General features: G+C 33.9%; 1 protein-coding gene across 2 annotated transcripts in view; it reads left to right on the forward strand.

Annotated features, from left to right (window-relative positions):
• The first annotated feature begins 3,161 nt into the window (after positions 1-3,161).
• LOC127848484 (uncharacterized) overlaps positions 3,162-23,451 on the forward strand; it is a 44,689-nt gene continuing 24,399 nt past the window's right edge. Inside the window, exons 1-2 of one of the 2 annotated variants that reach the window (XM_052380970.1) lie at positions 3,162-3,306; positions 8,380-8,756. In XM_052380970.1, coding sequence (XP_052236930.1) covers positions 8,472-8,756 — 285 coding nt within the window. In that variant the 5' untranslated portion in view covers positions 3,162-3,306; positions 8,380-8,471. Of the gene's footprint in view, positions 3,307-7,758; positions 7,946-8,379; positions 8,757-23,451 lie in introns of those variants that run through there. The other variant, XM_052380969.1, reaches the window with a different exon arrangement.

Here is a 23,451-nt window from a genome sequence, read left to right on the forward strand (position 1 = left end):
GCTCCTCGACGAGAATCAGACCACGATGTACGCCGATATTGAGGCTGAGGTATTTACACCCCAAAGTTCTGGAATCGATCGACCCCACTGCCACTCTTGTGGAGCATTCCGAAGAAAGTCGATGTACATGTATCACGTTTGTCCCCACTGCTTGCCTGCCACTTCCTGGATTATCCGATACGACTCCCTACTGTTCTTCAATAGTGTCCATTTCAATATTCATCACATTCATCCCATTCTATTTTGTTATTTTAACAACATAGAAAATTAATAAAAATCAGTAATAATTAAATGAAGAATTACCATTGTAAAATTTTAATGCTATACAAATTTAATATCACGCATATCGATTGCATTGTGTATGCCTGAAATATTTCTTGACAAAAAGGAAAGAAATGAAAGAAAAATAAGAGAAATGTTGCACACAGAAAGAAACCTAGATAAAGCTCAATTGTGATATACACACTCTAATCTTTTTTTCGGTGACAAAGATTCAATTCATGTATAAAATTAAGGCATAAGTTTTGTATGCTAACAAGTTCTTTAATTACTGACCATCGTTATGTTTCCGTTTCTGATAGTTTTATATTCAACATGATATTGTTATATTAGGAGTTAGCCCCCGATAAACATTAAACTTTTGTAAAGTGTTCTTTCTTCTAGAATCAATTTGTTTTTACTTCAATAGTTATGATGGTTTTTTTCTTTTTCAAATCCAATACTTCCAAGAATAAATTATTTATAATTCGTTGTATAGCGAATGTTTAATATGTATACTAAGATGCCAAAAAGATTGTTTCTTCTTCTTGGTTTAGAAAGGTACAATTTGTATTGTTAGTTAAATTCATTGTTTACAATAAAGAATTAGTTCCTAACATTTGGTAAATTATTCTATACTGGAACCACTGTGGGTAAGTATCTGTTTGTATGTAGAAATGATATAGAAACATAATATATTATATATTTCCATGTATTTTCCATTTCTCAATGCGATTAGGTTATACATTCTTTTGAACAAAACATTCATATATGGCTTTAGATAAACCTTTATAGTTGATAAAACAATTAGCATAGCATGGCAGGGAAGGCATTTGCACACCCGAGTCTCTGCTTTTAAATTCTAGATTTAAACATCAAATAAATGCATTCACTGAGTGAATAAGACCTTCAAAATGAATACAGTTTATATTTGTACCACTGTATTGTTCAATTAGTTTTAAAATGAGTTGGAATCAATAACTATTTAAAGAACAAATCGTATTCAAGTGTCATACATTGCTTAAACAAAAAGATTCGTTACCGATGTTAAATTATGCTTGTAATACGAAGGCATACGTAAGACACTGTTAACATCTAAAATATCGAACAAGTCAATCAACTATTCGTAACATGTAAGCACTTCGAAACAGAAATCATTGTTAAAGTATTTTTTTACATCAGTTGCATAATGTTTTCCTGTAATAAAAAGTGTTCCCAAATTTTAAAAAGGCGATTTAATAAAAATGACACATTTACTTTCACATCATGAATACAGTTTGCTTAATCATGCATTGTTTTTATGTTTGTAAAATATGCATATATGCCAACCATATATAATCAACCATTTTCATACTTTTATACTAGAATGGATCGAGCCTCTCATTTTATAAAGTTTGCCATCCCAGACAAAATCAAACATAAGTTTATTGATTTTATCATGGATTTCCCTTTTAGAGGTTCGTATAACATAAAGACAGGATTGATCACAAGAAAATTATTCTACACTGATTTTTTAAAATATAATTATAATATTTGGACACCTTAATTTTTGTCTCTTAATTTTCGAACACCTGTATTTAAAAAAATATTTTTCGTATCTAAATTTTCGGACACGGCAAAAAAAATAAGTGTCCGAAAACTTAGAAAAATTACGATAATTAGTAAGTAAAGTAAAATGATCGAAAACACGATGTGGTGTCGGAAAACCATAACAAGTTATGGCCGGCGCAAAGTTCTTAGGATCGGTGGAATTAGTGGCAACATACAGTGGGGTTTTCGCCTAATGCAAGATTTGTTAAAATATTGAAAACCTCATTGTATCATCGCTTTTATGCAGGTCTCTTCATACAAGCGGGAAAATGTGGATTTATGATAAAAAAAAGTAATGATGTACTTGTATCGTGCCTTTAACGAAAAAACTTCAAGAAGTGCCGGAAAGTTAATGTTTTTTCAATGTTTAGAAGTTGTAATTTATTTGATGGTTATCCATGACTATTACGACGATCATTCTCATGATTTCCGGTGTTCGTTGGAAAGAAGGTCGTGTTTATTCCAGGGTGCTGCTGCTATGAGTTTTAATTACGTAACACACACTTATGTTAGTTTGTTTATGAATTTACAGTAGCTTTATCAACTATAGATTGAAATATAACACGCGCGTGTTTTTGTATTTATTCACTTCGAAAATTCGTATGCATTCATTAAGAGGGCCGATACTTACGGAATCCGGATAGTGCCTTCAATAATCTCGCCCTTCTTTTATCAAGGGCGACGCTAGACACACGAAGCGATACACGATATTTTTCGCTACAGTCGCGGCGACGCACGATATTTTTCGCGACAGTCGCGGCGAAGCACGATATTTTGCGCGACAGTCGCGGGACGCACGATAAATTTAACACGATATATCGCCCTTGTGTAGGTAGCCCAAAATGCGATATACTAGTATCGTGTTTAATACATCGTGCGTCGCCGCGACTGTCGCGCAAACTATCGTGCGTCGCCGCGACTGTCGCGAAAAATATCTTGCGTGGCCGCGACTGTCGCGAAAAATATCGTGAATCGCTTCAAGGGACGCACGATATTTTGCGCGACAGTCGCGGCCACCCACGATATTTTATTGTTCAAATATCGCCCATGTTATCGGAATCTCGTGTATTGCGGTCTAATTTCAGACCGCGACACTAGACACACGAAGCGATACTCGATATTTTTCGCGACAGTCGCGGCGACGTACGATATTTTTCGCGACAGTCGCGGCGACGCACGATATTTTGCGCGATATATCGCACTATCCGGTTTCCGTATAGACATGCTAGTAGGAGTATTTTAGTAAGGGAAGTAACTCGTACGAGCTTAATTTATTTTTCGCGGGAAATTCATCTGAGTCAGTCAGCGCTTGAAATACGATCAAGCGTATAAAGATGATGGGAACAAAAGCCAAGAGCTGATAAACTTATGCAAAGAATTCGTGCCTTTTACGCAATGTGTAGATATTCATCAGATTAAGCGGCGATTATATATTGTCAAAGGAAATTCTATATACAGGTATGAATTTATTTTGTTTGTTTGCAAAATATTATCTTGCCGACGCACTTCTTAAAAAGCAAGTTAATTGATAAAATCGGTGTAGTTGAACGCTCTTTGAAACAATGCGGGATATTTAATTTACGAGTTATTATATCTGACATGTCAAGTGTATGTTTTCTTCTTTCATCGGTCATGATTCACTTATTTATTTAAAAGAGATTGTAATTTCTGTTGGAATGGCATTGATTGGTGTTGCTGCTGAAGATGATGATAATGAAGAAAATACCCATGGATGGTGTCTTGTTGTCAATAATAAATTTGGCATGCTGAGGTAAACATGTTTTTGAATTGAATTCATATGGCATACAACTTATCTGCATATTAAATGTCAATAAATATTTATCTAAAAAAAATAATAATGGTACCATCAGAGCTCCAGATAAGGTTTTGTGAAATTCTTAATGTTACTACCAGATTTTCAAAAAGAATTCTTAACTCTGAAATTTTATTCTTAACGTTACAACTAAGTTTTGGAAAATAATTCTTAGCTTTTTTAAATGACCTAAAAATAAATAATAATGGTTATTTTCAAGCAAAAAATCATAATAAACATACTAGCAACTTTATTTATACGAGTTCAACAGTGTCTATTCAGTATTATACAATTTTATTTTTCAAATACCTTCATTGTCGCCATTGTTTTTTGACAGATAGACTGTGCACGCCGCTTTTATTGGAAAAAATGCGCTTTGTTAAACAAACCCGATAACCATTTTATATAAGCACCGAAAAAGATCTTTAATACGCGAAAAAAACTCAATAAAAATCGATATGAACCGATGTAAAAATAATATTCGTAACTTGATTTTGTAATTCTTTATGGCATACGTCCCGGATTGTCCGGGATTGTCCCGGAAATGAAGGACGTGTCCCGCAGTCCCGAAAATCTGTCAAATGTCCCGGATTTTACAAAATCCATATATACATGTACCTTATGCTTAACTGCACCTCGAGTCCGTGTTCCCACTAATCCGCAGCGTCTCCACGGCAATGCCTACCCAAATAGGTGACTACGCTACGTGTCAAAATCAATCAATTAACAGGGGTCCTGTTATCATATCGATTGTCTCACGTTCGCAGTCAAAGCAAAAAGGCGGCATTGTTTAATGTGGTTGTTAATTGTTACTACGTTATAATTTCCCTCTGTGTAAGGGAAAGATTCTTGCGGTTGTGAATTAGTCATGCATGAATAACCCCGTGCCACTATCAATCTATAGTTTCAGTGGCTTTGATATGTCACACTAATCGGTACGTATTGTGTACTCCTCCACGATAAAATCGTGGACCGTTATTTTGGAGACTTTTGATGAAAACATTGATGATGTCCTCGTGGAAATTGTGCATTTCATGCATAGTTCAGTTACAGTTTGTAGATCTATATGAACACATTTATTTGTACGCGATATTAAATTTATTTAAAAAAAGTGTAACTTTATCGTCTTTAAGATAATTAATTATTGAACCAATTATTATAAAGTATACTAATTAAACAAAATGCGAATCGCCTATTAGGCAGATATATAATGCGATTTAACGTTGCTAGGCGCACCTGCCGCTTACATCATTTCAATGAAAATAAATTGTGACTCGGCAAACATGGCAAAAAAAGATCGAATTAAGGATGGAGATCATACACTTAGAAAAGATTAATGAAATGCCTGTGATAATCAACAATGCATAAGATCGATTTAGATGCTAACAACAAATTTATTAGTAATGTACTCAATTTACGATGTGAAAAAAAAAATGCGTGCCATACATGCATATATGTCTATATATATATATATCGCTATATGTATACATGTCCCGGAAAATCGGCAAAAGTCCCGGAAAATTGAGCTCAATGTCCCGGAATTGGTCTGAAAATTTATGGCAAGTATGCTTAATGGTACGACAAGATTTTAAAATAAATACGTAACTAACTTGAAAATAATTCGTAATTACGAAAATACAACCCTTATCTGGAGCTCTGACCATGCAGGTGGATCTTTCTCGGACTTTCTCATTTGAATGGCTTTGATGTGTAGGTAATGGTCATTGAAAGAATTTTTACTGTGATTAATTTTTACAGAATAATGGCCCTTTGTGAGTTTTAACATTTTAAAACATGTAGTTCATCAATTGTGTGGTATAAACTCCCCTTTAGTTATTATGGGAACAGTGCTCGAGCTAGGATTTGAAAATGGCAGGGGGCGTTTTTGTCAAAAGGGCATTTTCGACACGCAGTTTTTTGTCAAAAGGGCACTTTCTAGCGTGAAGGCATTTCTGTAATGCTTCCTGTTGCATGTTAATTATATGTTATTAATAATTGTTAGAATATATTATTCCCATTATTATTAAACCATTCAAATTTAATGTCTATAATGAGGAATAAATTAATTACAATGTATTACGAGATTCATTAATTATCATATGCAGAATTTTTTCTTTTTTTTAAAGGGTATCTGGGGGGGGGGGGCTATGAAGGGCAGGGCAGGGTGGTGCGCCCTTCAATTTAGGCCTAGCCTGAGTACTATGGGAATCTTGCCCTTACTTTAAATTAATACATAATGACCTCACTGTGTATTTTACTCTAAAGAAAGGGATTTTGACTCAGACCAGGTATTTGTTAAATTATGCCACTTTTTCTTTTTGTCCACAGTAGAATAAATAGTGGATTTGTATGTGTGGTTACCTCCAACAGTTTCCTGCAGCAGCATTTCATGTTTTAATGCCATTCCTTAATAAGAACTAATAAATGAACTGGAAACTCATCTATCTGAGGAAAATCGCTTTGAAAAACCATGCTAAAAACATGGTTCAACCTGTTTTATGTCTATGTCTTGCATTATTTAAGACATTTTATGACCATTGATGAAATGGAACAAAACTACATTGAAATAATCATAATGTTGCGTTGCATGCTCTTTGCAGCATTAAGATCATACTAGAGGTGTGTTCTGTGCCCTATGCGTAGTAACCTCAACAAAGTTACTTATTTGTTGAAACATGAATTTTAAGGGTACTAAATAGATCGTGTCTCAATCGATATAGAAAATGTCCCTTGGTTTTAATGAACAGTGAGACATTTGACGCACCTCATGTGTAACATTGCCAGAACATTATAAGTTTAATAATAATTTCAGAATTTCAGACAACTCAGAATTAATTGACGCCCAAATTGGAATAAAAACTGTTTTGGAAGTCCATGCATTTTACAATACAAATTTTAACATCATTTCACATCCTTGTAAGTGTTAAATATTCCATTGTTATAAAAACTGTCCAAAAAAAGCAAACATTAAAAAGTTGTGTTGATTCAGCAGTTACCGTCTTAGTCCACTTTTCTTAGCGATGAATCTTTTACAGATATTGTTCTATTTTATTCAAAAATTTAATATTACTTTAATTCAGATTTAGAAAAATGATTATAAACTAATTAAATTTAACTGCAACTTATGCAGTTATATGATTGGTAACACAACACATTTTCAGTACCCAATTTACATGGAGAGACATTACAGTTTCATGTAAACCAAAGCCTGGTGCCAGACTATAGCATCATTTAGGAGCATGTGGTTTTGCTTTAGGACACGAGAAAGAACCAATGTTGGTACCTGTATCAATTCAAACAATAATGTGAACTGAAGTTAGATACCAAACAGAATAATGTTAAAAAAATTATATTGCAAAAGTAAACTGTACAAACATCACACAAAATATTTTAGAACTAAAATAATAAATCAAAATGTCAAATATATTTATAAATTGTCATGTCATATGTCATATTTAATTTTTTGGTTTGATAATTTTTTATCTGTAAATATGTTATTTTGATGAACACATATTTATAACAGCTATTTTTATATTAACCATGGTTATATTGCTATGCTTCATTGTTTGTTTACAGATTAACCACAAACAAGTAAAAATATCATAATGCATAGAAAGACCGTGAGTGTACATGTATGGAATTGAAATCATATGCATTTCATAATAAAATGAAACCTGTCTAAACTAGACAGATTCAGGATGGGGCATATTTTCGAGTTGTCTTGTTTTTTTAAATGCCATTTGGACAGATTTTCTTTAATGACCGAGTTCTGTTTTACAAGATTTTTATCCCCACACTCTGAATCCTTTTTGGAATTTTGATCTGACCCCTGGGTCAAAAGTTTCGGCATAGGGAAACGCCGCGGACATGCCATTTCTAGATTATATTTGAAATGAGAAGGAAGCAATAAGGACCTACAAAGCCATTTGGTTGTCAGGGATTCGGTTTTCTATTCGTTGGTTCAGACAAGTTTCACTGTATTATGTGTAAGAATGTTTCTGGAAACTGATAATAATCTTATTTTGGCCTTATTCACAAGTTGTCTAGGACTGGTGTATGTAAAGCTCTTAAAAAAAATAAACATGCTAGAAAACATTTAAAATATGGCCTAATGTTCTGTGACAAAATTTTGTTGGATAATATCTGAGTTTAAAAAACAAAATTAGTTGAATGTGTGTTCTTAATGGTTGGAATGGAAATATTGATTGTTTTTTATGCTTGTGATAAAAACCGATAACTTATGGAATTTCTTTCAACGTGTCAATATTTTAAATGGAAGTACTGGTAGGTAAAAATTAAGATAGTTAAAATATAGTAATAGGTATAAATTTGATTACATGTATAATTGTTTGTGACTTAAATGTGTTTTCAAAAAAACACAACTGCCGCTAAATACATCTTGTTTAATTTACATATCAATCAGTTGTTTCCTTTTTTTGCAAGATCTACAACAACATTTTAAGTCTAGTAAAAACCCTATTTATATTAGTTATCATAAAGCCAGAAGACATTTATTGAGACATGAGAGTTCTTTTCCAGGGTAGAACCTGTACTTTGTTTATCAAGAGAAGACCCTTTTGGAGCTCCTCTATTGGGGAGCGGACCTACCTCCTAATTGCTTGGCAGATATATTCATTTTCCCTATGCCACCACACCCACAAAATGAGTTGTCTGCGAAAAAATCTAATGCCATGTTTACTTTACAATTTTTTTTTCAGACGGTGCTGCTGTTTTGATGGACACAATTTTAGAGTGGAATATAACCCTTCAGGTGCTCTGAAAAATATTTGTGGCATCAAAATGAGAAACCATGACCAAGGACCCTTCAAAAGCTGTGTATCCCATATTCAGCCCTAATTTTGCTGCTACGAAATTTAACCTTCGACCTCTGCCGCCAATAAAACCCGTAAAATCTGACGACAAAATGTGCATTGGGCGAATAGGATGTTCCGGGCGTGTGGGGATTTTCCTGGTGCTTGGAGTGATCTTGATTGTTTTGGGACTGGTTTCGCTGGGGCTGAACATGAATATTGGGGGAATTACAACGTCCAAGGAGCATACAGAGTTGATGCCCCTGTATATACCTTGCGGATTGGTGAGTTAATACATGTAGATAAAAGATGCACCAACTACTGGCAATTAGGTGCTTTATATCTTTGCAGGAAGGGAGTATATTTGGAGTTACTAACTCTGTCAGCATAAAAATGTTACATGAATTGTATGAGTTAGTGGAGAATTGCTTCCATATTTCTCAAGCATTTTAATTAAAACAAAAGATAAAACATTTCATCATCATTCAGTGTAGAGGTACATGTACAAGACACATGGGTAATGTATTAATATCCACACATTCATGATTACAATGTGTGTGCCCTTGAGCAAGCAGTGACATTAGAAATGATTGTGTTGAAGTAAGTGTCCCATTCGCCATTCCCCAATAAAGTATTTAAAAAAAAAATAGTCTTACTTTTTTGGAAATAAACACAAAATCACTTCTTAGGAATTAAATGTTTCAAATAAATATTTGTCAGATTGCTCTTGAAGATCACTAAAACACAATAAAGAACAATATGATGTACATCATGAAAACAGCACAGTTCTCTTATACTCCAACAAACCAATACATGTACCTGTAGGAGCCAGACTACTTGCTTTTTTAATTACCGCCATGCAGACTGTATTCCATCTGAGAACTATTTTCCCACGGTAAATGCCAGGAAATATAAACAAGGATGACGGCTAGGAGACCCTAACTGCATCTGTTCTCAGAACACAGATAGATGCTTATTGCTGTTGGATGACACTTTGCTAGCACACTGCCATTGTCTGTAGTCAGCACAGAGGGTTGGGGGGAAGTGTGACTCAGGCCTAGATTTCCTAAATTTGTGGTGGATTTAGTTGTTCTGCATTCCTTTCCAGATGAAATTGAAAATTGGTGTCTTGAAATATAGCACTATAAAAATAACTTATATATAATAAAAGTGAAATGGTAGGTTTTCCAATTTTTAAAAGTTGATAATTTTGGCAAAAAGTGTGTATTTATTGTTGTAATAATAATTTATTTGGGTTGTTATACTAGTTATATGAATTAATTTGGAGGTTTAAATACAGACTTTAGACTTTTACCTTCATTAATACAAACAGGATAAACATCACCTGCAGAAATAACTCATCGTTAATTACCCAATACAAATACTTGAGTCCTAACCTTGTTTATATCTTTGTAATAGACATTCCAAAGATTGTTATTAGGTCTGTGTGTATTTTTCAGTAACTGTGAGAAAACCAGATTGCAAATTTTCTCAGAAAATGCTTCAGTTAAATGTGAAGTTTTGTAATTGTTTGTGGCAGAGATGTAAATCACTGCTTAGTGTTGAGGAAATATTTAATTTCTTTTTCAATTTTGACCTTATTTTTGTGTGGAATATTTGAAAATGAGAAACTCTTAAAGTTGTATAATCTTTTTGAACACAAGTGTTATAACATTCATGGTGTTTCATTTTTGAGACCAAAAACAATACCAAACAAAGAACATAATGTCAACATCAAAAACCTATTGCGTTAGTGCCAAAATCGCACTCATTATTACCAACAGAAGTGTCATTGTCATAGTGCCTTTATTATTGTGATCATCATGATCATTATCATCGCCAGGGCTTTTCACCCTTACATAACAGGGGCCGAAATTCGAATTTCGGCCCATTCCCAATTGAAAATAAGGTAATTTTTTCCAAAATTGATAGAGGAATTTCCCAAAATGTAAAAAAGAAAAATTGGGCATCTCCCGAATTAAGAGCAATGAGCTATAATATCATTTAGAATGCACCACAATGTGTTTTTTAATACTTCTGCAAAATGAAAAATATCCTGTTTCAAAAACTTTTAAAAACACGGTCTTCCTAAAATGAGCAGTTATCGCGCATGAAATTCCCAATTTGAAAGGCTAGGGCCTTTTCCCAATTTCCTGATGAAAAGCCCTGATCACCCCCATTGTTCTCACAATCACAGCAATCATAATTATAGCATGATCATCATCACCATTATTATTATCAAGGCATCCCACCATTGCCTCATTTTCATAATTTTCCAATACCAAACAAAAATTGCTAATGTACAATTTTGGGTGCATGTGTTTTTTTTAGCGGAAATCTCAGCCTCTCAAATTTCAAAGCCCCTTTGGTTGTGGTTAACAAAAGATTTGTTGCCATGGAAACTCATGTCACTTTGGTTACCATGGGACATTGAAGAGAAGCATTTCATTCAGTTTGTCAGTGGTGGCTTAAGGCAACAAAATAATTAAAATGGAGAAGAAAAAAAAGAACGTTATTTTTCAGAGCCCTGGGTTTTTTGTGTGCCTAAATGTTTTTAAGGCTTTCCAGAACATAACATCTTTTAATGAGGTCAAAATGCAGCTCTGGTGCAACATTTTAATAAATGGATTAAATTTTTGGGAAATATAAATTTTAATAACCCTTTGTTTGGTAGTAAATCAAGGTAAAATCGGTTCCTACTTGTAGTAACCTATTGCTGAATGAAATAACAAGTTTCTGTGCCTTTTGTTTTCAATGTAATCATGAAAGGCCTTTAGTTTATTTTTTGTTAAAGTATCAAACTGTAATTTAATTTGATAACTGATTGACTTTGCATCCACGTTTAATACTATACATTTTTTAGCCCTGGGAAATAATCAAAGAGAAAGATTGCGAAAATGTTAACATTGAGAAGTACGCTATACTTGATTACAAGATTGACTCGTATAGCTCAAAATTAGTTTATAGTTTGATAAAGAACAATTTATATAGATGTGGTCTATGTAATGGTGAAGGTTATCTTAGTAAACCATTTGGTGTTTGTTGTATCTGATATTTTGATATTTAATGATATCCAACTGATAAAAGTATTTGTTTACAGTATGAATTTAGTTGCGTGCACCTGATGACCTTGGTTGGGTTAGAACCTGTTCATTTTTATCACAAATACCCATAATCATCAGTATGATTTGCATTATATTTATAAGGATAAATGGCATGATAATTGGTTTAAAAGGCATTTTCATGGTGTAAGTGACAATATAATCAGTACATGTATAAGTGTTATCTCATAGGCATCAGAAGCATCAGCAAGAACGTCATTATTTTTAGCTCATCTATTTTTTGAAAAAAAATTATGAGCTATTGTCATCACCTTGGCGTCGGCGTTGGCGTTGGTGTCCGGTTAAGTTTTGCGTTTAGGTCCACTTTTCTCAGAAAGTATCAATGCTATTGCATTCAAACTTGGTACACTTACTTACTATCATGAGGGGACTGGGCAGGCAAAGTTAGATAACTCTGGCGTGCATTTTGACAGAATTATGTGCCCTTTTTATACTTAGAAAATTGAAAATTTTGGTTAAGTTTTGCGTTTAGGTCCACTTTGCTCAGTGAGTATCAATGCTATTGCATTCAAACATGTTACACTTACTTACTATCATGAGGGGACTGTGCAGGCAAAGTAATGTAACTCTGGCATGCATTTTGACAGAATTATGTGCCCTTTTTATACTTAGAAAATTGAAAATTTTGGTTAAGTTTTGTGTTTAGGTCCATTTTATTCCTTAAGCATCAAAGCTATTGCTTTCATACTTGCAACACTTACTAACTTTCATAAGGGGACTGTGCAGGCAAAGTAATGTAACTCTGACTGGCATTTTGACAGAATTATGTGCCCTTTTTATACTTAGAAAATTGAAAATTTGATTAAGTTTTGTGTTTAGGTCCACTTTATTCCTACAGTATCAAAGCTATTGCTTTCATACTTGCAACACTTATTAACTATCATAAGGGGACCGTGCAGGCAAAGTTATGTAACTCTGACTGGCATTTAGACGGAATTATGTGCCCTTTTTATACTTAGAAAATTGAAAATTTGGTTAAGATTTATGTTTTGGTCCACTTTACCCCTAAAGTATCATAGATATTGCTTTCATACTTTGAACACTCAAAAACTATCATAAGGGTACAGTAAAAGGACAAGTTGCATAACTCTGGTTGTCATTGTTACGGAATTATGGCCCTTTTTTGACTTAGTAACTTTTAATATATGGTTAAATTTTGTGTTTCAATCCACTTTACTTCTTAAGTATCAAGGCTATTGCTTTCAAACTTCAAATACTTTCATGCTATCATGAGGTTACTGTACCTGGCAAGTTGAATTTTACCTTGACCTTTGAATGACCTTGACTCTCAAGGTCAAATTATTAAATTTTGCTAAAATTGCCATAACTTCTTTATTTATGATTAGATTTGATTGATACTTTGACGAAACTACTCTTACCTGACATACCACAATAGACTCCACCCAAACCGTCCCCCGTGCCCTCCCCCCCTCCCCTCCTCCCCCCCCACCTCCCCCTCCCCCCCCCCCTATTTTTTTTTTTTTTTTTTAAGATCATCTCACAAATGACCACCACACCCTCACACTATACCCCCCCTACCCCCCCCCCCACCCCCACCCAATTTTTTTTTTTAATTTTTTATTTTTTTTTATTTTTTCTTAAGATCATCTCACAAATTACCACCACACCCTCACACTATACCCCACCCCCCCCAATTTTTTTTTTAAACGGTTATGTTTGAAATACCGTCCAACCATCGAACCCAAAAAATCCCCCCCCCCCCATCGCCCTTCCCCCCCCCCCCCCCCCCCCCCCTGCCCCCGATTTGTTTTTTCTTTTTTTTTTTCGCTTTTTTGGAAGATAATGTAATAAATGTCCACAACCCAACACTATACACCCCTCTTAACTCCACCCCTCCCTCCTTTGTGATTGAAAATGGAGAGTCCCTTCACCTTTAAAAAGAAAATAGATGAGCGGTCTGCACCCGCAAGGTGGTGCTCTTGTCTTTATCAGCATTCCAACTAGCAGCAGCGGCATTGTAGTTTGAGCAGTTTGCCCATTTGCCCGCTTTGCTGTCTGGGTTATTCTCTGGTTAAAAGTTAACGCGCAACTTCTGCTTATCACTGCCCCCGGTAGGGGGGCATATAGCAGTTGAACTGTCAGTCTGTGAGTCCGTCCCAAAACTTGAACCTTGGTAATAACTTTTGCAATATTGAAGATAGCAACTTGATATTTGGCATGCATGTGTATCTCATGGAGCTGCACATTTTGAGTGGTGAAAGGTCAAGGTCATCCTTCAAGGTCAAAGGTAAAATATATTGCTTCAAGGCGGCGCAGTAGGGGGCATTGTACTTTCACAAACACAGCTCTTGTTTACTTTTAAAATTCAGATTATAGTTTGTAAGCAACAACTCCAGATCTCTGTATTTTACAGATATTGAAATAAACTTCACATAATTTAACCTTTTTCCACTCAGAAGCAAATTGAAAATGGCTTTGTGCAAACAGCATTATAACCAGTACAGCCTGCGAGTAACTCGCAGTCTGTTCAGGTTTTATGCTGTTTGCTGCTCATCAGTAACTAAGTCTCTATAAATGGTCTCAATGACAAAGTCCCTAAACTTAGATCAGCATGAATATGCCTCCTTTTGTTCTTAGTAAAGTGTGGTTAAGGTTTGGGTGCAAGTTGATTTTCAGTTTCAATTCCAATGCAACAAGTAGACATATGTATTAAACTACATGTGGGCTCTAAGGTTTCTTGTGTTGTTTTTTTATGCTCCCCTAAAAAAAAGTTTTTTTGGGGGGAGCATATAGTCGTCGCTTCGTTTGTCCATCCGTGTGTCCGTCTGTCCGTGCACAATTTTTGTTCAGGCTATTTCTCAGCAATTAATGACCGGAATTTAATGGAACTTTATGGAAAGCTTCACTACCAAGAGGAGATGTGCATATTATCAGCCGGTTCTGGTCGGATGATTTTTCACAGAGTATTGGCCCTTTGAAATTAAAATAATTTCATTAACTGTATGATATAGTGCAATTCTTGTCCGGGCTATTTCTCAGCAACTAATTACCGGAATTTGATGAAACTTTATGGGAAGCTTCACTACCAAGAGGAGATGTGCATATTATCAGCGGGTTCTGGTCGGATGATTTTTCACAGAGTTATTGCCCTTTGAAATTTTCTATAAAAAAATTCTTGTCCCCCCAACTACTGTGCCCTCAAGCCCTTTTCCTTTTATCTGAATATATAGTGCAATATTGTGATAACAAAAAACCTTTGGGGAGCATCACCCGTCTTCGACGGTTTCTTGTTTTCAAGATAAACTGATACATTCTTAAGGTTACAAATGTTACATTTTGAACTTTGATTGGGTTGGTCAAACATTTAACAGTCAGTATGAATATTTGTATGCCCCCGAAGGAGGGCATATAGTGATCGGACCATTCGTCCTTCTGTCTGTCTTTCCGCCACACTTTGCATTGATTTAGGTTTCGCATATAGGTTTCGAAAAATGCTCATAACTTCTATGTCGCTTCAGATAGTAACTTGATGTTTGGCATGCACGTGTATCTCATGGAGCTGCACATTTTGAGTGATGAAAGGTCAATGTCAAGGTCATCCTTCAAGGTCAAAGGTCAAATATATGGCTTCAAAGCGGCACAGAAGGAGGCATTGTGCTTCTGACAAACACATCTCTTGTTTATTATTATTTTAAGTTTTGCCTCAGGTTCTCTGTTAAGATTGTAGAATTTTTAACAAGATAGCAGTACACACATGAATTAGCTTTATTTACAAAATATAAGTTAACTTCACTTGCCATCATTTTATCTGCTGATTTGTTTAGTCTACCCAGAGGCCATAAAAGTAATACAAAACCTGGTGTATTTCTTATCACAGCATTTCAGAATGTTAGATGTAAAAGTTTATGTGAATATTATTTGGTACAAATCTTGCACGCTTCGCTTGTCGTGCAAATTGATGTACATTTTGTACTCGTGTGTCTGGCACAAGTTGGGCACGCACACGCAATGTTTGCTTTAATGCTTCATATTAGATGTGGCCATTGTACTGTATTTGTTGTGTTATCATTTCAATTTGCATCAGCAGCAGAAGCTACATGTACATTATCAGCAGTTACTCCATTATTATCATCATCACCATCAACAACAATATCAGCAGTAGCTTCATGGTCATCAACATAACATCTTCCTCATCATCGCCAGTGTCATTTTAATAATCAGCACTGTCATCACATTTTATTATGCCGCCAGTATGGTGGCATATAGCATTTGAACTGTCTTTTCGTCCGTCCGTCCAAAAACTTTAACATTGGCCATAACTTTTGCAATATTGAACATAGCAACTTGATATTTGGCATACATGTGTATCTCATGGAGCTGCACATTTTGAGTGGTGAAACGTCAAGGTCATCCTTCAAGGTCAAAAGTTAAAGAATACGATTCAAGGGAAGCAATAAGCTTTAAAAGGGAGATAATTTCTAAACCTGCCAAATGATATATTGAAATTAACATTTTTATTCCAAAGCGGTGCAATAGGGGGCATTGTGTTTCTGACAAACACATCTCTTGTTTTTACCATATTTGTGATCATGATCAGCTTTAACACCATCATAATCAACAATATTTCTTATAATTAACTTTTGTTACCGATGATTATAAGTTGATAATGGTGATGAAATGATTAATAGAAATTCTGCTGATGATTAAAAAATAATGAGAGGGATGAATTGATTGTGACCGATATGAGTGTGATTTTCTATATTACAAGTGGAAAATAAATCAAATACTGAATTCATTAAACACAAAAACATGTAAAACAGTTTAAATCTAAAGCAGGGAATTCAGTGCTCATGAATCAGTTAACTGTTAGATTAGATAAAGCAATTCTGCACTGACAAATGATAAACATGATTCACCAGTTTCAATAAAACATCAACAAGTGTATAAAACATGATACTGATGCTGACAGGTTAGGCAGGTTGCATGTAAACAGTTTTGTGTGGTTGGCTGGTGTCAGGCACATGCCATGGTAACAAAAGGTGGCAATGTTATTTATTCTAGGGCTCAAATTTAACTTTATTTTGCAACTAGCAAATGTGGCATGTGACTTACTCAAACAGTTAAATCCACAAACAGTAGCTTTTAACAATTCCATTAAGCCATCGCTGCTGCTGCTGATGATGAAGATAATGATGATAATGATATATTGGTAATGCAGATGAATTGATAAGGATGATGAAATTGATGATGATAGTGGTGGTGATGAGGATTGTCATTATCAGCAGCAGCAACACCTCCATCATCATAATCATTATTGCATTAGTTGTGGTTTGGGCAGGTTAGAAATGAAGTGCAAATATAAAGCCCTGTCACTGAAAAATAAATTTTGTATTTTTTACACACTTGTACCATGTGACATTTTTGCACCAATGTCAGCGGAATCATCTGATATCTGTCACATGATATACCAGCCACACGACAGCTGTGTTTTCATGCATGGCCTATTTCAAAACTATTGAAAAGGATGTAAACTTTACCAGCAAGCCATTCAACAAGCAAACTATTGTGTTCTTTTATACCCCCCAATATTTGGTTTGTAAAACTTCATCCATCATCACCATCCTCTTTACCATACTGTCATCACCATAATAATTATTTTCATTCTCAATCTTGATTATTATAATCAAAAGCATAAACATTAGCATAATTATTAACATCATCATCATTACAATCATCATCATGATTGGCATCACCACTTTCATCATCATCACATTCATGAGCTTACAACTACCGTCAACAACATCATCATCACCAATTCATTACACATGTTTATTTTTTATTCATTTTATAGCTTATATTCTGCAATATTCATTGCAAGACATTTTACTTACAATTTAGTACCAAATTACCATTCTAAAAAGAAATTATGGTTATGCCATCTTATGTTTTTGTTCCAAAAATTGGACTTATGATCAGGTTCCATATCTGCTGAAATAACGATTAGACCATACCTTGATTTGGATTATTTTGACTTTATTTGTGCGTCTGTTGACCAGGCGATTAACTTATTTTGCATAGAAAAAGAGGCACAACAGTGAAACTGTTCACATTGAATTCAAAAGGGAACACAATGTTGCCTAAATGTAAGTACTACTCAATTTTGTTTGGGTGAGAAAACACCTTTAAAAAAAACTTGATTTTTTTTCAAACTGGTTTTACAATCATCCACAAGTCCTTCAGTCATAAATGTTAGTTCTTAAGCAAGTATTGCTTTATCATCATTGTTGGTAATGGAAAGGAGCACATAACTGATATTATGAAAATGCAAATTGTTTTTTTTTTTTTTTTTATTCAATATCATACATATAATGTAAACATGTATATGGTCACACAACACAGTGATTGTTTAAAGCAATACAGTTCAGACATGTTATACAAGATATGCTCATATATATAGATATATATATATATATATATATATATATATATAGATATATATATATATATATATATATATATATATATATATATATATACACATATATATATACATATATATATATATATATATTATTATTTTTTTTTAGAGAGAAAAGAAAAGAACAACAGAGGAATAGTTATGAAAAATGATGAGTTGTAAAAAGTCGGAAGAAAGCATACTGTATTTGTGTGTTTTGTTGTTTCTTCACAATGATCTTGTCAGATTGAAAAACTATATATATATAGACATAAACAAAACTATTTTAGAAAGATAAACTAACATCAGAGTGAAAATGTATATAAGTGGACAAAACATTATGAGAATTTAATCCGATTCCATTTTTGTTCAAAGATTTGTAATGTGTCATTACTGAGGGCTATTTCTTTCTCAATCTGGATTTTTAGTTTAAGACTATGGACAAAACAATTAAAATTTGGTACTTGTTTTTTGTACTTCATGTTTAAGATAAAATATTTCATCAATATAACCATAAAATTCACAATATTATTACCGTCTATTGATTTCAATGAGTTAATTCCGAAACTTACATTTAAGAAAGATAGTTTAACGTTTAGTTGCTGTTGTTCAAGAAAGGATGTTAATTGATTCCAAATAGGCTGGATGTGTTTGCACTCCCAAAAAAGATGTTCTATAGTTTCAATGTTTTCACTGCAGAAGTCACACAGATTTGAGTTAGATAATTTGCATTTATAGAGATATTTATTTGTAGCTATAATTCTATGGATGTATTTATATTGAAAATTTCTCAGTGTGCTTTCAATAGTTGCTTTATATGGCATGGTAAATATGTGTTTCCAATTAAGTTCATTTTCTCCAAAAAGGACTTTCCATTTATTTTGGATTTTGGAGTTTTCCGTAGGGTTTTTAATTTGTAGTTTGTAAAATATTTTATTTGTTTTGTTTTTTCTTCCAAGTATGTTTTCTACAAATATTGTTTGAGTACATGGTGTATTATTTGTATTGATTTCAGATTTAATATGTATGGGTATGCTTTTGATTAGTGTGTAGTATTTCAGAAAATTATTTGAAGGTATTCCGTATATGTAGCATATATTATCAAAAGAGTAGAAATCCTTAATTCTGTAGTCATATAATTGGTCGACATATTTAATGCTTCGTTCAAACCAATCTTTATAGAAAAACGTCTTATTGTTTGAAGTTATGTCTTTATTGTTCCATAAAATTGTTTTACTACTGGTTTGGGTTTCTAAGTTATGAGTGACATCACTCCACGCTGATAGAACATCAGACAGAAATATGTTTTCGTTTGCAATTTCATGTAAGATAGTATTGCTGATGTTACATTCAAAGAGTAAGGAGTCACCATATTTTTTTAGGATTTTCTGGTAGAATAATTTCCATTTACTCGTATTGGTATTATCTAGGTATCTTTTAACCCAGCTGCATTTGATTGCATTCAAGAATGAGTCAATGTTCGTTAATTGGATACCTCCATTTTCTACAGATTGAATTAACTGAGTTCTTTTTATTTTATCAGGCTTACCGTCCCATATGAAATTAAATATTGTTGATTTTATATCGTTAATAACATCATTTGGTGGATTTGGGAGAACTGTTAATACATATATTAATTTAGGAAGTGCAAACGTTTTTAATACTGTGTTTTTTCCGATTAGTGTAAGTTTACGATGATGCCATGATTTTAAGCAGTTTTTAAAATTCTGTAATTTAGGTAGTATGTTTTTAAGAACTGTATCCTTTTCATTATTTGTGAAAGTAATTCCTAACGTTGTGGCTTCATCGGATGTCCAATTAAATTTCATTTCTTTTTTATATAGAACATTACTTTGTTTTAATTTACCTACTCGTAGCACGGTACATTTACTTTTGTTTAGTTTAAGACCCGATGTCATTCCGTAAAGGGTTAGCGACTCTATTAGGTTATGGAAAGAATCGTAATTGTCGTTTAAAAAGTAGGTGGCGTCGTCAGCAAGACATTTTACTTACAATTTAGTACCAAATTACCATTCTAAAAAGAAATTATGGTTATGCCATCTTATGTTTTTGTTCCAAAAATTGGACTTATGATCAGGTTCCATATCTGCTGAAATAACGATTAGACCATACCTTGATTTGGATTATTTTGACTTTATTTGTGCGTCTGTTGACCAGGCGATTAACTTATTTTGCATAGAAAAAGAGGCACAACAGTGAAACTGTTCACATTGAATTCAAAAGGGAACACAATGTTGCCTAAATGTAAGTACTACTCAATTTTGTTTGGGTGAGAAAACACCTTTAAAAAAAACTTGATTTTTTTTCAAACTGGTTTTACAATCATCCACAAGTCCTTCAGTCATAAATGTTAGTTCTTAAGCAAGTATTGCTTTATCATCATTGTTGGTAATGGAAAGGAGCACATAACTGATATTATGAAAATGCAAATTGTCAACTGAAGTTTTTGATAGATACTTTAACCCTTTGCAGGCTGGGAAATTTGTCGTCTGCTAAAATGTCGTCTGCAGAATTTCTAAAATTAGCATTTTCTTCTATTTTCTTCAAAGAATACTATCATAATAGCAAACAGTTTGGATCCTGATGAGACGCCACGTTCTGTGGCGTCTCATCCGGTTCCCGCATGGAAAGGGTTAAATACCAGTCTAGATCTATGAAAGTATGATACAATTTACTTTACACAACTAAGCACATGACATAGTGATGTGTCAAGAAGAAAACTTGTTTGTGTCATACATTTCCTGAAATTTGGATATCTTAAAGCAGAAAAAGTTTAACACCTGAAATCGGATTTACTTAATATGAAACCAGGGTTTTTTATCTGATTTTGGGGAAAGGGCCTGGCCTTTTTTTGAGGGGAAAAAATCGCGCGAAAACGACCGATTTTGAGGGGAAAAATGGCGCAAAATGCCACCTTTGGGGAAAATAAAGAAAGTTTTAAATAATCAATTTAAAATATTTAACTGTTTTAAAAAAAAATTCAAGGCAACAGATCATTTAATTATGCAATATTATTATATTTTCTACACAGGATCAGGTTAACTTATATATTTAAAGGTTATAAAAAAAATTGGGGGGGGGGGAATGAATTCTTGGGGAAAATTTACTTGCTGAGGGGAAAAAAAATCCGAGGGGAAAGGGCCGTTTTTTGGCGGGTCACAAAGAAGAAAAGAAAACATGGAAACATAAATTCCCAATTATACTCAAAATGTAAGAAAATAACCTGTCGATCATCAACATCACCCTTACCATCATCAATTTGATCACCATCATAATCATCATTTTCAATATTTAAAAAAATTGTCATTTTTGTATGTATGTATAAATACATTATAAGCACAACAATCTTGATAACCACACAATTATTAATGTTGTCCCACACATGTCTTATTCATAAACCAGAGCATTGGTTCAGTCTAGTAACTGTTTTATTATTGTGATCACATGACCTTACATCCACGCGACAGGTGCATTTGAACGCATCACCGACTGTGATAATTTTATACCCTTTAAAACATGCCAAAACCTACTGACACATTATAATTTGTGAAAAAAGCATTCAACAAGTTTACAATTAGATCGGCTTTTAAGTTTTTCATACAAAGATGTTATTTGAATATCTGTATATGGAGAATTTGGGATAAAGGATGAAATTTAAATATTTGGGGTTTATGTGGGAAAAAGTTGTACCTGGGAATTTTATTTTTTTAAATACAACAGTTTCAAGTTAAAATGCTCGACTGTTAGTTACACTGAATTTTGTGGGATTTTAATTTTGTTGTGTTTGCATTTTGGTTTAATGTGGTTGTTTCAGATCACAGCTGCCACACATATTTTTTTGTGACAAAGAAATCTGTATGTTGTGATCTGAAATACATTTGATCTCATCGTCATTTCATTCTGTAATAATATTTTTTTATGCCCCTAAAGGAGGGCATAAAGTGATCAGACCGTCCCTCCATCTGTCCTTCCATCACACTTTGCATTTAGGTCTCGAGTTTAGGTTTAAAAAATGCTCATAACTTCTATGTCCCTTCACATAGCAACTTGATATTTTCAAGCATGTGTATCTCATGGAGCTGCACATTTTGAGTGGTGAAAGGTCAAGGTCATCCTTTAAGGTCAAAGGTAAAAAAACATGTATCAAAGTGGCGCAGTAGGGGGCATTGTTTCTGACAAACACATCTCTTGTTCTACATTTGTATCTGTTGGTGTGTCCCTAAAAAGGGCAATCCGATTTCGGAAAAAATTTAAACTTAGTATTCATTACTTATAGGATGTATAAAGTGCAAATCATTAAATTGCACTCATAAAAATTCCTTAATGAAAACCTGAAACATGCTAGTTAATATTTGTTTAATTTTTCAATAATAATTAAGGGATGGAAATGAGCAGAGATCCCTAAGGCTAGCCCTTGTCTCTTAAACTAAATTGAACGGGCTCCTAGTTTTTCTGAGAAAACTCGAAACATCCTCTGAACAAGAAGTATTGAAAGGACAAGGTTTGGCAACCATGGCCAAAGTATTAATTTTTAGCTCTACTGGCCGAAGGCCTGAAGAGCTTATGTCATGGCATGGTTTCCGTTGTCCGTGCGTGCGTCAGACTTTTTCTTGTTTATGCGATCAAGTCCACAGTTTTCATCGGATTCTTTTCAAACTTGTTCAGTGTCTTTATATTAATGAGGACTGGAACCCTATTGGAAATGGGTAACATCAGAGTAAAAAGTCCATAATTGTCTCCCCTTGAATTTGAGAAAATTGTGAAATAAGGCTTGTTTACGCAATAAAGTCCACAGTTTTCATCCAATCATATCCGAACTTGCACAGTGTCTTTATCTGAATGATGAGTCAAACCCTTTTGAAAAGGAGCAAAATAAAAGTCCAAAATTATCTCACCTTGAATTTGAGAAAAAACATGAAAATCTTTAACATTTTGCCATAACTTTTGCAATATTGAAGATAGCAACTTCATATTTTGCATGCATGTGTATCTCATGGAGCTGCACATTTTGAGTGGTGAAAAGTCAAGGTCATCTTTCAAAGTCAAAGGTCAAAAAAAAAATCAAAGCGGCGCAGAAGGGGACATAGTGTTTCGACAAACACATTTCTTGTTAGTTTACATATAAAGTTCTATCCTTTTGAAACTTCAACGGATGTTTTATATCATCAAGCGCCAGAACCCCATTGAGAGTGAAGAAAATTTGTCCAACTTATTGTTGAAAAGGAGCCATTTGAAGCTTAAATTTTAATTTTTTTCTTGTTTATGCGATAAATTTCCCATTTTGGGTCTGTTTATTTAAAACTTACTCAGATTGCTCATACTATCAAGGGCTTGAGCCCTATTGATTCCAGCCAGTAGAGCGATTCAGGCCCTCATGGGCCTCTTGTTATCCAATTCAAATATTAATTATGTGAATGG

The sequence above is a fragment of the Dreissena polymorpha genome, chromosome 10 (genome assembly GCF_020536995.1).
Source record: "Dreissena polymorpha isolate Duluth1 chromosome 10, UMN_Dpol_1.0, whole genome shotgun sequence".
NCBI lineage: Eukaryota > Metazoa > Mollusca > Bivalvia > Myida > Dreissenidae > Dreissena > Dreissena polymorpha.